The sequence below is a fragment of the Akebia trifoliata genome, chromosome 3, assembly GCF_017979445.1.
Source record: "Akebia trifoliata isolate Shusen 1 chromosome 3, ASM1797944v1, whole genome shotgun sequence".
Lineage (NCBI taxonomy): Eukaryota > Viridiplantae > Streptophyta > Magnoliopsida > Ranunculales > Lardizabalaceae > Akebia > Akebia trifoliata.
This window is the reverse complement of record NC_141377.1, coordinates 52,952,208-52,966,548: the sequence shown is the minus strand read 5'-3', so window position 1 is coordinate 52,966,548 and position 14,341 is coordinate 52,952,208. Positions and strand designations below refer to the sequence as shown.

The 14,341-nt window shown below is 33.7% G+C and overlaps 2 protein-coding genes across 2 annotated transcripts; one reads left to right on the top strand and one right to left on the bottom strand.

The window, feature by feature from the left end:
- Positions 1 to 671: 671 nt before the first annotated feature.
- Positions 672 to 5,766, bottom strand: BOB1 (HSP20-like chaperones superfamily protein). The gene is made up of 6 exons (XM_086436719.1): positions 5,214 to 5,766; positions 1,918 to 2,090; positions 1,744 to 1,792; positions 1,295 to 1,461; positions 990 to 1,073; positions 672 to 913 (listed from the first exon to the last, which is right to left on the bottom strand). Exons 1-6 carry the CDS (start codon positions 5,662 to 5,664, stop codon positions 875 to 877), a joined length of 963 nt encoding a protein of 320 aa, XP_086292845.1. The 5' UTR covers positions 5,665 to 5,766; the 3' UTR covers positions 672 to 874.
- Positions 5,767 to 8,738: 2,972 nt separating this feature from the next.
- Positions 8,739 to 13,883, top strand: LOC147407923 (UDP-glucose 4-epimerase GEPI48). Its single transcript, XM_086436718.1, has 9 exons — positions 8,739 to 9,084; positions 9,506 to 9,555; positions 10,080 to 10,215; positions 10,386 to 10,487; positions 10,626 to 10,853; positions 11,517 to 11,595; positions 12,825 to 12,907; positions 13,156 to 13,247; positions 13,600 to 13,883. The coding sequence occupies exons 1-9, from the start codon at positions 8,902 to 8,904 to the stop codon at positions 13,691 to 13,693; spliced, it is 1,047 nt and encodes a 348-aa protein (XP_086292844.1). The 5' UTR covers positions 8,739 to 8,901; the 3' UTR covers positions 13,694 to 13,883.
- Positions 13,884 to 14,341: the final 458 nt, after the last annotated feature.

Genomic DNA, 14,341 nt, shown 5'->3' with positions numbered 1-14,341 from the left:
ATGCATTCGAGCCAATTATTATTAGTTAAAATTTAGATCTAAATGTGAGATCTTATAAGGATGTGGTTGACTGTTTCCGGTCTACCTCTTATTGTATAAATTTGGACAAATTAACACACCCAGTCTGTAATCAATCCATTTGACAATTTCCCAGTCTGTAAAACATTTTATAAACATATTTCTTAATTGATGAAATTTTCTATCTATCACCACACCAACTTTATCTTAGGACATTCACAAAAAAATTAAAATTATATATGAAACAGAGTCAAGATAAACACACATCAAATATATTTATCTTAAAAGTGCTTTTTTTTTAAAACCTACGAAGACAAAGAAAAGTATAAGAGGGGGGAAGGAAACAGGACCACCACTAGATTCTATGTTAAAGGTAGAGTACGATAGGGCAGATTATCTCAATTCCAAAGCCATTTTTTTCATCTTACTCGGTAATGTTTTTATATCAAAAAAGAGATTCCTAACATAAGGTGCACAACCAGGATATTTATTGATTCCAGTCCCAAATCCAACAAGAATCCGTGCATTTGGAACACTGGGTTGTAAGTTGTAGGGCAAAGCAGGCTTTGTAATTGTAACCTAGTAACAACTCAAATAGTGCTAGAGGAAATATTAAGACACAAATTCAATAAGACATTACTGAGTGAGTAGAATTCAAGAAAAGAGACTCATAATCCAATCAATAAAGATAGATAAGGTTAACCCATATAAACAAAAGGTCTAGACATCCCAAGAAAACTCTAAACAACGCTGCCAAACCTTGATTAACTTCCCATGAGTCAACTACATGAAGAAACTGAAAACAAAGACAAAAAACCAAAAAACGATAAAAAGAAAAAGAACCACACGAAAAATTTTATCCTAGTTTCGCTCCTGAGAAGTCCATTTCAGGGTGCTGCATAAACAAAAATCAAAACAAATGATCAGATAATTTTTTGAGTATGAGAGAGAGAGAGAGCAAGAGAGAGTACCTCAGCCATGAATTTCTTAAGAATTTCTTGCTTCTGGATCTCATCGCTAGTAGGGAGACCCATGGATTTCTGTCGCTGATCAAACTGCACAGCAGGATAAGAAGCTTAATAATCACGTAAAACAATTGAAGAATAGAAGTACAAAACAAATGCCTCAATAGAGTGCATGAATCACAAAGGGCTTCTAAAACTCATAAGGTAGTTCAGAAAACTTGGAAGATTAAACAGAGCTTCCTAAACTCAACTACTATTTACAATTCAACTAAGAAGTCCAATGTAAAAGAATAAAGGCATCAGTATATTACCATCATCTTTTCCACAGTTTGTCGAGTTTCAGGATCTAAGTCAGAGAGCTTACTGTTCTCAGGTTCTACTTTTTGAGTATCAACTTCAGGATCACCTTTGACCAAACATTTCCACCATTCCATCTGATTTTGCTTTGTTAAAAGAACAGAGATGAACTTTCCGTCCTCTGCAGGAATTTAGGTTTACGATGAAGACAGATCAGTAAAATTGCTGATCAATCAAGAACAGAGATCTTGAACAAGTACACCGAAAAACACAGACAATTTTTCAAAATATAGCTAATCCTACTCCAAAATCATGGTTTTTGCAGAGAATTGAATCTAACCATAACAAATCCAAAACTTTTGAATAATTAGAAGAAAGTTGCCCATAATATTATTAATGACCATTAAAAGGAATAGTAGAACTTATCAGATGGTTATGATTTTTTAAGTATAAAGTTACGTACCAATGCTCCAAAAGCAATCATCAACCTTGACAGATTGAAAAAGCTCCCCCTGAAAGTATTTGAATATGCATGGCAGAGATGAAAAATCAGAAAATGGTTTAGATTAATTTTGAAATGAAAGGTAAATAGGAAACAAGCATATAATATAAATAAAGAAGTATTTAGTACACTTACATCTATGATAGGAGGCTGACCCTTGAGTCCAACTTTAAGGTGGTTCTTCTTTATCTCACAGACAACAAACCTTGATTTGGTTCCATTAGGAACTGGAACATTAACAGTGGCCTCCTGTAGTGTTTGTGTCCAGGAATATTTCTCGAGATCCAGACCATTGCCCTTATTTGGAACTGTTCAAATGTTTTCAAGAAGGAAAATAAGATTGACTGAACCTAGATGCAATATCAAGAGATGAAACTAATAGCATTTGTCTCGGACAAGAGAGCATAGGGAAGGAGAGAAGGCCAACCTACATGGCCATGCAACACATACTACACATGTATAGGAGTTAAGACTATCACAGTTGATGGATGATGGACTGATGTGTTTCACATAGAAGATATCCTAAGCTAAAAATCAACACAATGGAATGATAATATGTCTAACCAATGCTATCAAAGGTATGTGAGGCATTTGCCTCGAGACACGCATCAGGCAAGGCTCACTAAAAACTCCCCGAGGCACAATTAAAAAATGTTTTCAGAGGCATGTGAAGCTTATGCCTCGAGACACGCTTCGTGATGGGGCTCATTAGAAATGTCCTAACACATAAGGTTGAAACATAACAGCAATTAAGGCTCGCAAAAGGCATACACCTCACATGGAGACGGTACACCTTTCAATCAAGGCTTACGCCTCGTGTTAATTTTTTTAATTTTCTTTTTCTTTTCTTTCTTCTTTATTTTACTAATTACACACAAAAAAATTCTTTATTTTTATTTATTTGTTGTTGCTAGCATCCGACATAATTGGAATACTTAGATTAAATTCTATTACAAAATAGTTTTATATGCAAAGAAAAAGGTTGATTTGATTTTAAAATAATCGGGGCAGTATTTAGTACAATAATGTGAGAGATATTAAAAATATTTAATAATATTTATTTAATAAAATAGTTATTTATTATAGAAATTTCAGCTATTGAAATATATTTTTTTGTTACACATAAATAATAATATTTATATTAATGTTTATTGTAATGGATTAAAATTTTGAATACTTCTTATAATAAACATCGGTATGGCCACATCCTTGAGGCGTTCCCTCCTGGTGGTATCCTACCACTCCCATTTGGTTAGGGTTCCAAACATAAATTTGAAATTTCGGAATGTGTGATAGCTATCCTAATTTTTTTAAATTTTTTAGTATTAATTATTTTATATATTATATAATCCATCAGCATCTAAAAACATTGAAATAAAGAATGTAAAAACAACTGAAACATACGCCTCATACAAATGCTCCAGCAAACATGTTAAGAATCCTACAAAGAATTCTTTGTAGTATGTAGGAAAGTTGTTGAAAAACAATATTTTATTATATTTTGTAATAAACATAAAATGTTTCTTTCTTTCTTGGAGAAATATAAAATAGTAATATTTTATGTTACTACTTATTACAGGAGACTAAAACTTGGAATTTAGTTATGTGGACTTGATACTTGAAATTTGAAAATATTTTGTCGTTACCCTAATTTTTTATTGTTAAAATAATTATTAATATGATATATTATTTGCTTAAAATTCCATACACGTGAGGTTTATCCAAGTCAGGCACCTCGCCTTACACCTTAAGCATTTGAAAACCTTGTTCCTAACAATCAACTAATTGTGGGAGAACAGGGACCATATGGTTGATAGTCTACAGTATAGCAATAGACAAGATAATCTAAATCATCCAATAAGACATAGGAGACCTCTAATGTGGGAACCAATTAAGGAAGGTAGACACCCAAGCCTCAAGATATTTCAAATGAGATCCTTAACAATACAGAACAGGAGGACGCTCCTTGAATGAGTAGTTCACAATTTCTTTTATATTTGTTCATTTGATAGATATTCCCTGGTTATAATAATACTGACCAAAATAAACAAATTGCAACTCATATAGAAGGACACAAAAGAAACATAAAGTAAGACAAGCAGAAAATATATCTAGCTGAAATGTAGTTACTTAGATTGTAGCAAGCCTTGAAATAAAAGATAAGGCACTACTAGCAGTCTATCACAAAATTATATTATTGCTGTAATCCATTAGTGCACTATGACAATAATAGAGTAGTGTTCCTTGTTTAAAGTTCAAATTAAATAAATAATGAACAAGCAGGAGAGAACCCAAGCAGACCACATCGGGCACAAGAGAAGGGTCTGAAACTCTTAAAAAGTTTATAAATTAGCACAAACAAGGGGTTTGAAGGTTTCACTCTTAAGATTGACACAAAAATCATATTTACTACGTTAAATTGGCTGTTTCTTTAGTAAGTATTGAAACTTGACGGACTATAAGAAAATTATTTGAAATAATTTTGATTGACTACATGTCATATGTATAAAAAGCAATGTTTAAAATCTCGTCTCCAGGCAATGTTTCAATCAAAAGAAAAATCCATATCGTCTTGATCGAAACATTCAATGGGTTACATGCCTATTATAGATTAGGTCAGAAAAAATAATAAAAAGAGAAAGAAGATTCAGGAATATCTCATTCGAGGGAGATCAGACCTCCAAAATTAACCAATTCGAGATCACAAGGATTCTTAATGTTAAATTTCTCTTGATAATTTCATTGAGCACAAAAAAAATTAAATACAAGATAAAAACTACCCTAACTACACACTTCGCTAAACTACCCACTATCCTACCCATTCAACGAATTACCCCATAACCCATGTATCCCCGCAACAAGGAAGCTATGATCCCATGCACCTAACCTATTTTAACTATTCTACCCCTATAAGAAATTGATTCCATACCCTGTACTTATTCTAAACTACCCTACGCCCATACCTATACATATCACAATGTTTCAGGGTCAATGTTTCGTATCGGTCTTGGACGATCCCAACACATATTGGCTAATACCTTCCGATATTTTGAACCATGATTACAGGTATTGTAAATTGATTTATGCCAGCATCTCTCAAACAGTAAGTAGTACCTACTAATACTTCAACTTTTGGTTCTATGTTTTTCCATCAGCAACTCTAAGTAATTCAATAATCCTAATTTCCAAACTAACTAAAAGAAGCCAAAAAAAAAAAAGTTTAGACTCCTAAGTAGAAAACCTATATCATTAGCTCCTTCAAATAAACTCCACCCTAATCAATTTGCATCTTAACACCAACAAAAATAAGTTTAAAAGACAAATGGAACACTCAACCTAGGGATCCAATTATCTAAAATAAGAAAAATAGGAAATTAAAGAAGTAAAAAAATAAATTATTTATAAAACTAGGGCAAAGTGAAGAATGAAACCTCGCACGTTCTCCTTCCCATTCGCCTTCCCTTCTTCCTTCGCCCGAGCCGCCGCAACCTTCTTTGGCGCCTCCTCCTTTACTTCCCTCTTCTCTGATGTAGCCGCCGCCGCAGGAACCACTGCCGGAGACGCCTCTTTCAGGCGCTTCTCGGCCTTTTTAGCATCCTCAGCCTTCTTCTTCATCTTCTCCTCCGCAACCGTCTGCTTTGCCGCAGAAACCAAACCAGAGATCTTCTTCTCCACCGCACTATCCTCAAAAAGATCGGATTTTCTTCGAAGGAAATCGATCACAGTTTCAATAACAGCGAGAGGACTTTGGTGATCAAGGATCTGTTTCAGAACTTCGTCGCACGATCCAACAGAACTTCGTGATGATTCTGGAAGGGAAGAAGACGAAGATTTCTGCTGTTCTTGTTGTTCTTCTTCTTGAAAATCGGAAATAATCGCCATGACTGTGAGAGAGTGGAAGAGCTTGGAAGCTTCGAGGTCTTGTTTTTGAGGGTTTGGGGGTTTTGCTTTTAGACTGCAGAGCAGAACTTGGTACTTAAGTAACATCAACCTCGTAAAAATATAAATACTTTAATAGAGATGCAACTCGTCCGGGTTGAATCAGATTTGCTTCGTGTCACAGACTCCTTGTCAAAGACGAACTCGAACAGGAAATCACTCAATCCGCATCGTTCCATAACTCTTCTTCATATTTCACCATGATTTCCGATACAGAGATTCTATTTTCACACCAACTTTTGCTAAGAGTACCCTAAGTCGTACGAAATCATCCACGAATTACGCACAGATATTGAGGTGGTATTAATAGATTAATTATGATTGAGATCATTCCTAATATAGTTTTCTTTCTAAATATCCAATTTTTTTGTGGTAGCTTAACAATTTAGTGAGTAAATTTTTTCTTTTAAATGCCCGTAACCTAAAGACAAATTTTGAAAAAATCCAAAATATCTTTCTTCACTCTTAATTTCTTCCAAGATTTTTCAATGGAGATTGTGATCCATTCTGATGATTGATGACTACAAATGACGCGAGAATGACATAGTCATAATTTTAAAATTTTAGACCTAATTTTTGAGCTATTTTGACAATTTGAGAGAAGTGATGAATGAAAAACAACATACCTATAATTTTGAAGATTTAAACATAAATTTTGATCAAAGTGTTTGTTTCACTATTATTATATATGTACTTTCGTGTATTTGTGAAGATTTATCCAGTGGTGAGTTCCTCGCTTTAAAAATCAATAATGCAACGAGCCTGGCACTTTATAACAATAGACTTGTTGCTTTGCTGATTTTTTTAAAATAACGAGCTCGTCAATATATAATTCTTCATAAAATGCATTTATAATAATATCAAACCAATTATTTGAATCAAAAGTTGTGCTCTAATCCAACTCCAATCTTAATCATAATGTAACTTTTAATATGCAAAGTAAAGATCTTGTCACATTTAAGGGAATAGTTCATTGCTTTGCTAATTTTTAAACCAACAATCTCACCATTTGATAAATCTTCTTGAAATACCTAGAATGCATAAATAACAGTGAAATATGCACTTAGATTGAATGCAACTTAAGCAAGTTGGAGGATAAATCCAAGCTCAACCCAAGTGTAAGAGCCCTCAACTCGATCATTGAATTTAACTCATTAACCTTAGCTAAGCTCAAGTTAGGTGGTTTTAGGCAAGTTGGGCTCATTGAACAAATCTAATTTTATTTTGATATTTATGGTGAAGAAATCATTCTCACAAAAAGTCGATTCATTCTGAAGTTTCCTATCCTAGTTTATAAGTTGAAGAATTATAGATCATTAGTTTCTAACCACTTTTTATGGGGTTAGAATTTTCAAAATAGACTGAATTTTTGTGATGATGATCTCCTCACCATAGAGATTATCCTCATAAAAAATCAACCCATTCCAAAAAAATTAGTCGTATAAGACAAATCTCTGTCTAAAACATTGTCTACAATTTTGTCTAACAAACAATCTCTCTCTCTCTTTACAATAGATATATATTATTTTATATATTTCGATTCGAATTGAATTGGGTTGACAAAACCCTCAACGCATGTTCTACATGACTTGGCCCTAATTCACCCATGAATTAGGTTGAGTTTGGGTCAGTTTGCCAAAATTAAAACCCTACTTAGATTGAAAGTTATACTCCAATTAAGTTTAGTGTTAGCTCAAAGCATAATATTTAATCTAGGTGTCACGATTGTGTCAGTGTGTTACTGGTTGGACATGAAACAAGTTTCGGAGATTGTGTGAGGTCAAAGTGGAGTCGTCACATTACGAGGTGGAATTATAGGAAGGGGTGCAATTAGTCTCACATCAGTAGGAAAATGTTTAGAACCAAGGTATAAGGATAAATCATACCCTAAAGTCGAGTAGGCTTCAACTCAAAGAGGATAATATCTGGGTTTGGGGTGTTATACTGGGTATCCACTTCACTAGCATCAATATGCATTTCAATGGCTAACTCGTCACCTAAATAAACAACAAGCTCATTGTTTCGTTGCATTTTAAAGCAATGAGCTACCCACTTGATAGATCTTCACAAAATTCCTTAAATGCATATATAATAATAGTAAAATTGATAAGCAAATCAAAAGTCACATCTAAATCTTCAAAATTATTAGTATGTCATTCTTCATTCATCGTCACAAATAGTTAGATTGGCTCGAAAGTTTCACTAAATATTAGAAGAAGAAAAAAAAGTGTATTTTCCCAATCAAATGTTCAAGCAGATCTTTTTTTGTTGGGTATTAAACTATTAGCATCTCTCCTATTGAGTATTACCACATCCAACTAGCCAGTAACTAAAATATTAGCAATATTTAGTAAATGTGCATAATTAGAGAACATCGATTATTTTTGCCAATCAAATCAATTGGTCAATTTGTACGATGGTAGCAAGATCCATAGTAACCAAGTTTGGATTCAATAATTATTTGGTCTGAGCCTTGTAAGGGATTCCAAAATTTAAAATTCAAATCCAACAATACAAAATTATCCTCTTTTATTTTTCTCTTTAAAATTATTAAAATTGTGAAAAGAAGCACACAAGGGTGCGGTCATAGGACAAGATTCTATCTACTTCAACCTTCAAACCTCAATAACTTTTTTTACAAGGGATCAAGGCAAGATGGAAAGATGGGTTGAAGTTAAAGATAAAGTAGAATAAAATTAATTTACCACTAGAAGTTGTAGATCTTTGAAGATGACTTGTTTTGAGGGGAAAAAAAAAAGATTCTTGATTTGGGCTCCATTTGGGATGGAATTTGTGTTTGGACTGGGCTAACCTTCCCAGTCCAAGCCCAACTTGATTCGGAAAGGCCATGGGTTGACGTCTTGACGATACAGAATCACGAATTCCAAGATACCCTAGAATGAACCGACCGAATTACCGAAAGATTTCTCAACAACACGTGTCGATTAATCTGCCAAATTTAAAATATAGAAAAATATTTGTGCCTTTTTTTTAATTTTATTTTTAAATTGTCTTATTTTCTCGGTGGTATTGGTAGTTTGGTACACTGATTGTGGATTTTTGTTACCCGATCATTTCTCCTATAAATACTTCTAAATCTATATAGTTTTTAGGATCTCAATCTTCAGACTTGCTGTCTAAAATCTCTCTTTCTCTCTCTCTCTCTCTTCTGTTTCGGCCATGGCGAAGAACATATTAGTCACTGGTGGGGCTGGATACATCGGAACCCATACGGTTCTTCAGCTCCTCTTGGGAGGATTCAAGGTTGTCGTTGTCGATAATCTTGATAATTCTTCTGAAATCGCCATTAAAAGAGTTACAGAGCTTGCTGGCGAATTTGGGAAGAATCTTGTCTTTCATCAGGTTCGGAACAGAGATTCTTTTAGGTTTTATTAAATGTTATATAATGAAAAAATAATGAAGATTTATTGTTGTTCATCTTGTAGTTTAGGACAGATTGATTTGAAGTATAAATCTTAATTCGTTATTTGATTTTGAAAGTTTGAGCTTTTAATTATTTTTTTATTTTTTAGGTTTTTGATCAAAATTCATTTACAGTGAGAGATTTGTTGGAAAAACCTCGGCATACTTTGTTCTGTGTGTCCAAATAAAAAATATACGCCAACTGAAATTTATAGGATATTTAAATTAATGGATTTGATCTATATATGTACTATTATCATTTACCACGCAAACTTTACCACCTTCGATTCATTTGTTGATTATGAATTTGATATGTAAATCTTAATTGATGATCCACATTACTGAAAACTTTCTATTGCAGATCGATCTTCGGGACAAACCAGCATTGGAGAAACTTTTTTCTTCAACAAAGTAAGTTTTTTTTTTCTTTTTTTGAGACAACAGTTGTTAGATACCAGTCACTAATTTCGTAACCTTTATGAAACAAGAATCTTGACTGCGTAATTTTCTTTAGTGCATCTTGTCTCCCTTGATGCCACATAATTTCGCTTTTATGATTCTTGCATTTTGAATGACCATGAAGAGTGTATAAGAACTTGATTATAATAGAGATAAGGTGTATGCAGTATAATAATGTGCATGAGACACACTATATCAATGCTATGGTGTATCTCATCACATATCTTGATGATATTAGATTTGCATCTCTAATATACCTAATTGATACTAATTGATTGATGCAAATCTACCACATATCTTGAAGATATTAGATTTGCATACACCTTATCTCTATTAGATTATTGTCTGTTTCAATAAAATTTTGGATTGCTGAGTACAGTTATATTGTTGGATCTTAGGAGTTATCTTTTTGGAAGGTGGATTTCTTAGGAATTTTGTTTACGGTGTATGCTCTAACCTTACCATTTGCACTTCAGATTTGATGCTGTAATTCACTTTGCTGGATTGAAAGCGGTTGGGGAAAGCGTTCAGAAACCATTGCTTTACTATAACAACAACCTTATTGGCACAATATCTCTCTTGGAAGTCATGGGTGCTCACGGGTGCAAAAAGGTATGTTAATCTCATCTCATATTTGCTTCATCTAGGAAATCAAATATGTAGATCCTAGATCTTTAAAGATCTATAATTTCATATTTCAAAATCAAATGACAATATAGTCTTTTTTTATTTAATTGTGCTTCAAATCATTGTCTGATCTGTTACCGTTCAAAATATTTCAGCTTGTGTTTTCATCATCAGCTACTGTTTATGGATGGCCAAAGGAGGTTCCCTGCACAGAAGAGTTCCCCCTCTGTGCGACGAATCCATATGGACGAACCAAGGTGTATTTTGCACTACAACTTTGTAATCTTAGTGTTCTATCCATGCTTACTACATTAAAGTTCAAAAGCATTTTGTTCTCAATGCTCCATTATACATTTATCTCTACCAATAATATCTGATGATGTTGATCCTCACAGCTTTTCATTGAAGAGATATGTCGTGATATCTACCGTTCAGACTCTGAATGGAAGATTATTCTGCTAAGATATTTCAATCCAGTTGGAGCTCATCCAAGTGGCTATATAGGTGAAGACCCTCGGGGAATCCCAAACAATCTTATGCCCTTTGTACAACAAGTTGCTGTTGGCAGGCGACCCGCACTTACGGTATTTGGTAATGACTATTTGACGACGGATGGCACTGGGGTATGATTATCATCTTAAGCATTCAAACTTGTTCTGGAGTTTTATTTGGGCGACCCTCTAAATTAGCTAGAACTATAAGGTTTCTTTAAATGAAGAAACAAAAGCATGTTAAAATCTCGTCTCAAAGAAATGCTTCCATTGAAACATTTTGAAATATCCGGAAACAATGTAAAATATTCAATGTTTCGGGGTCAATTTTGTTTTTTTCCTTCTGTACTAAATATATACAAAAGATCAAGTTCTTTGCATTTATGTTTCAACTTCATTGCGTTCATACGGTTTTTCACTGTTACTTCTATCATTTACTTGATATCTGAAATTTTAAGTTTCCATTCCTGCTTGGAACTTCTATCAATGCCCAGTTTATAGTTGTTTCTCAGCTCTTCTTCCATTGACCTGGATCTTTTAATGCTCTAATTTATGGATTTACTGATGTTTTTGTTCATTTAAATGTATTCTAAATTTCTAACTTCCTCATTATAGAATTTACTTTGTAATCGTTTAAGTTATATTTTCATCGACACATCCACCTGTTGAATACATGCTGGAAAACCTTGGATCTTAGTGCGCAATTGAATACATATTATGATTTTTTTTTGTTTGTAGGAAGTTTTCTATTTCCTTAACGAGGGTGTTATCTTGATACTCATTATTTCCTTTCAGGTGCGTGATTACATTCATGTTGTTGACTTATCAGATGGACACATTGCTGCATTGCGCAAGCTATTTGATGCTAATATAGGTGCGAGCATTGAAAATAGTCTCTCTTTTTTTCCTGAATCAATTTCTTTTGAAAGACTTAGTTGCTATATTCATACAAAAAGTTATATAAATGATCGCTTTCCTCCAAGATTTCTATTCATATAAACATTTAACCTGATTGTCAAAACATTTCAGAATAATGACTAAGTTCCTAAAATGGAACATAATCCAAGAATCAATAGGTAGAATAAATTGAGGGCCCTTCCAAAGTGAGGATCAAGAATCTAGGCCCTGCAAAAGAGGTCAGGGGAAAAAGAACAGCTATTTGAAATAACATGCATTCCTATAACACCCAAAACTCCTGCAAAAACCTCAGTAGAGCATCATATGGGCTTTGAAAAAATGCTTCCAATATTATAGATAACATGTTTTTCGAAATTATGAACTTTTTGGTAGTGATACCAAGCTATGTTGCTTTGTGGGAATATCTTGCTTGAATTGGAGAGAAGTGTTAATTTTTATTGTAAGTCGTACTTTTAAGAACGTTAGGGTAGGGGAAGGCTGAAAGTGATGTGGATTAAGGTAGTGCTGAAGACACAGAGTTGATTGAAAGTGTTTGGGATAAGTTGAGATGGTAATAATAGTTCTATCATATTATCACTGTTTAAATGGCTATCTTGCATGCATTTTAGTATAATAAACCTGCTTTCATTCACATTGAAACCTTAAACCAAATATTTCGGGTAGGCTAAGAAGTATTATTGTTATTATTATTATTATTTTATAATATAAAAAAAAGAGCTTCTAATCTAGTTTAAAAAATGGTAGATTCCAAAATACATTTTGCCGTTCTTATCTTTTAGAAACATTTTGAATCTCCATGTACACTCGCTCACATGATTCTTTAAACATTGGAAATTCTAGTTGGAATACTGCAAATTTTAGTTTTCATTTCATCAGCCTTCAACTTATTTTGGTTATAACAAAGTTGTAAGAATGAAGTCTTAGGCTTCATGCTTGCTTTTAGTGAACTTATAGTTAACTTAAATTGCTTTTAGTCGGGTTATTACTATTATTATTATTTGGCAAATGAGTCAAGTTTGTACAAAAGATAGGAATTATTCCTTTCCTTCATTTGTGTGTTAAGAAGTTCACCCAAACACATCTTTCTCACCAAATACCGAAAAACAAATTGATTCCCCTGGGCTCTCCATTGAATGGTAGGATTCAAATGAAATTTGTTCTGAAGAAGCTGATTATATTTCTCAGGTTGTGAAGTGTATAACTTAGGAACTGGAAAGGGAACCTCAGTATTGGAGATGGTTTCTGCCTTTGAGAAGGCCTCTGAAAAGGTACTCTTCTCCTAAACATCTACTTTCTACTAAAGGCATCTCATTCTTTGAAGTTATTAAGTTCCCCGGAATTATAATTTTTCAAGGGGTATGAGTTTCCCATTTTCTTGGAAATTTAACTCATACGGTCATACCTCCAACACTTATCTTGCAATGAAATTTGACTAAAAATCTCTGCAGAGATTCATGTCTTTATTTTTCCCCTTCCCAATGAAATTGTTCCTGAAACATTTTGCTTGTTGTCCCAGAAAATCCCTCTGGTTATGGCTGGGCGTCGACCCGGTGATGCCGAGGTTGTTTACGCATCAACAGACAAAGCAGAGCTTGAACTGAATTGGAAGTAAGTGTGAACCTTTTTTTTTTTTAAAGATACATACTATGATCTAGGGCTGTTTACTGCTCCAAAAATCGGGGGCACTCAAGGTCATTTTTTGTTCTGAACTTTTAAAACCTTGTTAGGCAACCCTAGGATTTTAGACCGCACTTACTAGATTTTTGGCTGTAATCCTGTTTCAACTCTTAATTTTCTGAATCATGATTTAAAAAAGAACCAATTCAAATACGAGCTAAAAAAATAAAAAACCAGGGAAGGCCTTTCCTTTTGTTAAACAACAAAAGTACAGATATGTTCTATCATTGATATATACATCATTCTGTTCCATTGTTGATATATACTTAAAATGGTGGTGCAGATCGAAATATGGGATTGACGAGATGTGCAGGGATCAGTGGAATTGGGCCAGCAAGAACCCTTGGGGCTATGGATCTCCTGACTCCACTAATTGATCAAAATTTGAGTATTATCTCTTTCTAATCTAATTTTATCATGTTCTCTTTTCCCCTAGTATTTCAGTCTTTGGTACTCTTCCACCTACATTTTGATCCAGACAAGCTGTTGATGTTTTAACAGTATTATTATGAAGATGGCATTTGAAAAATAAAAAAATTGGAGCCGTGTTCGACTACTTCTATACAATAAGAAAATTTTCAGAAACAAAAAATTAGAGCCGTGTTCAACTACCATACGATAAGAATATCAAACTCCACTAATATTGGTATTAAAATTGGCCTACATTTGGTAAATATTGCCTTCTAGTCCTTTGGAGTATGTGCAATGGTCTCCTCAAATACTCCCTTTACCTATTTTTGAGGAGAGAAGGCCAAAACTGTTTCCAATGGCCGCCACAAATCCTTACGTGTGACAATCGCTCCCATTTTCTACCCTAAATTTGAGTTTGGTTGTGCACAAGTCATTTCAACCCCGAAATTCTTTGATATTGTCATCTAGCTACTCCACTTTTTGAAGAATATTTTTTGCAAATGAGGAAGACCACCACGGCCCCACCCACCTTTTCTAATTTTCTATATAATCTTTCTTCCCTATATACAAATATAGGGAAGAGGAGACCGTTGGAGATGCCCTTCTTATTTATT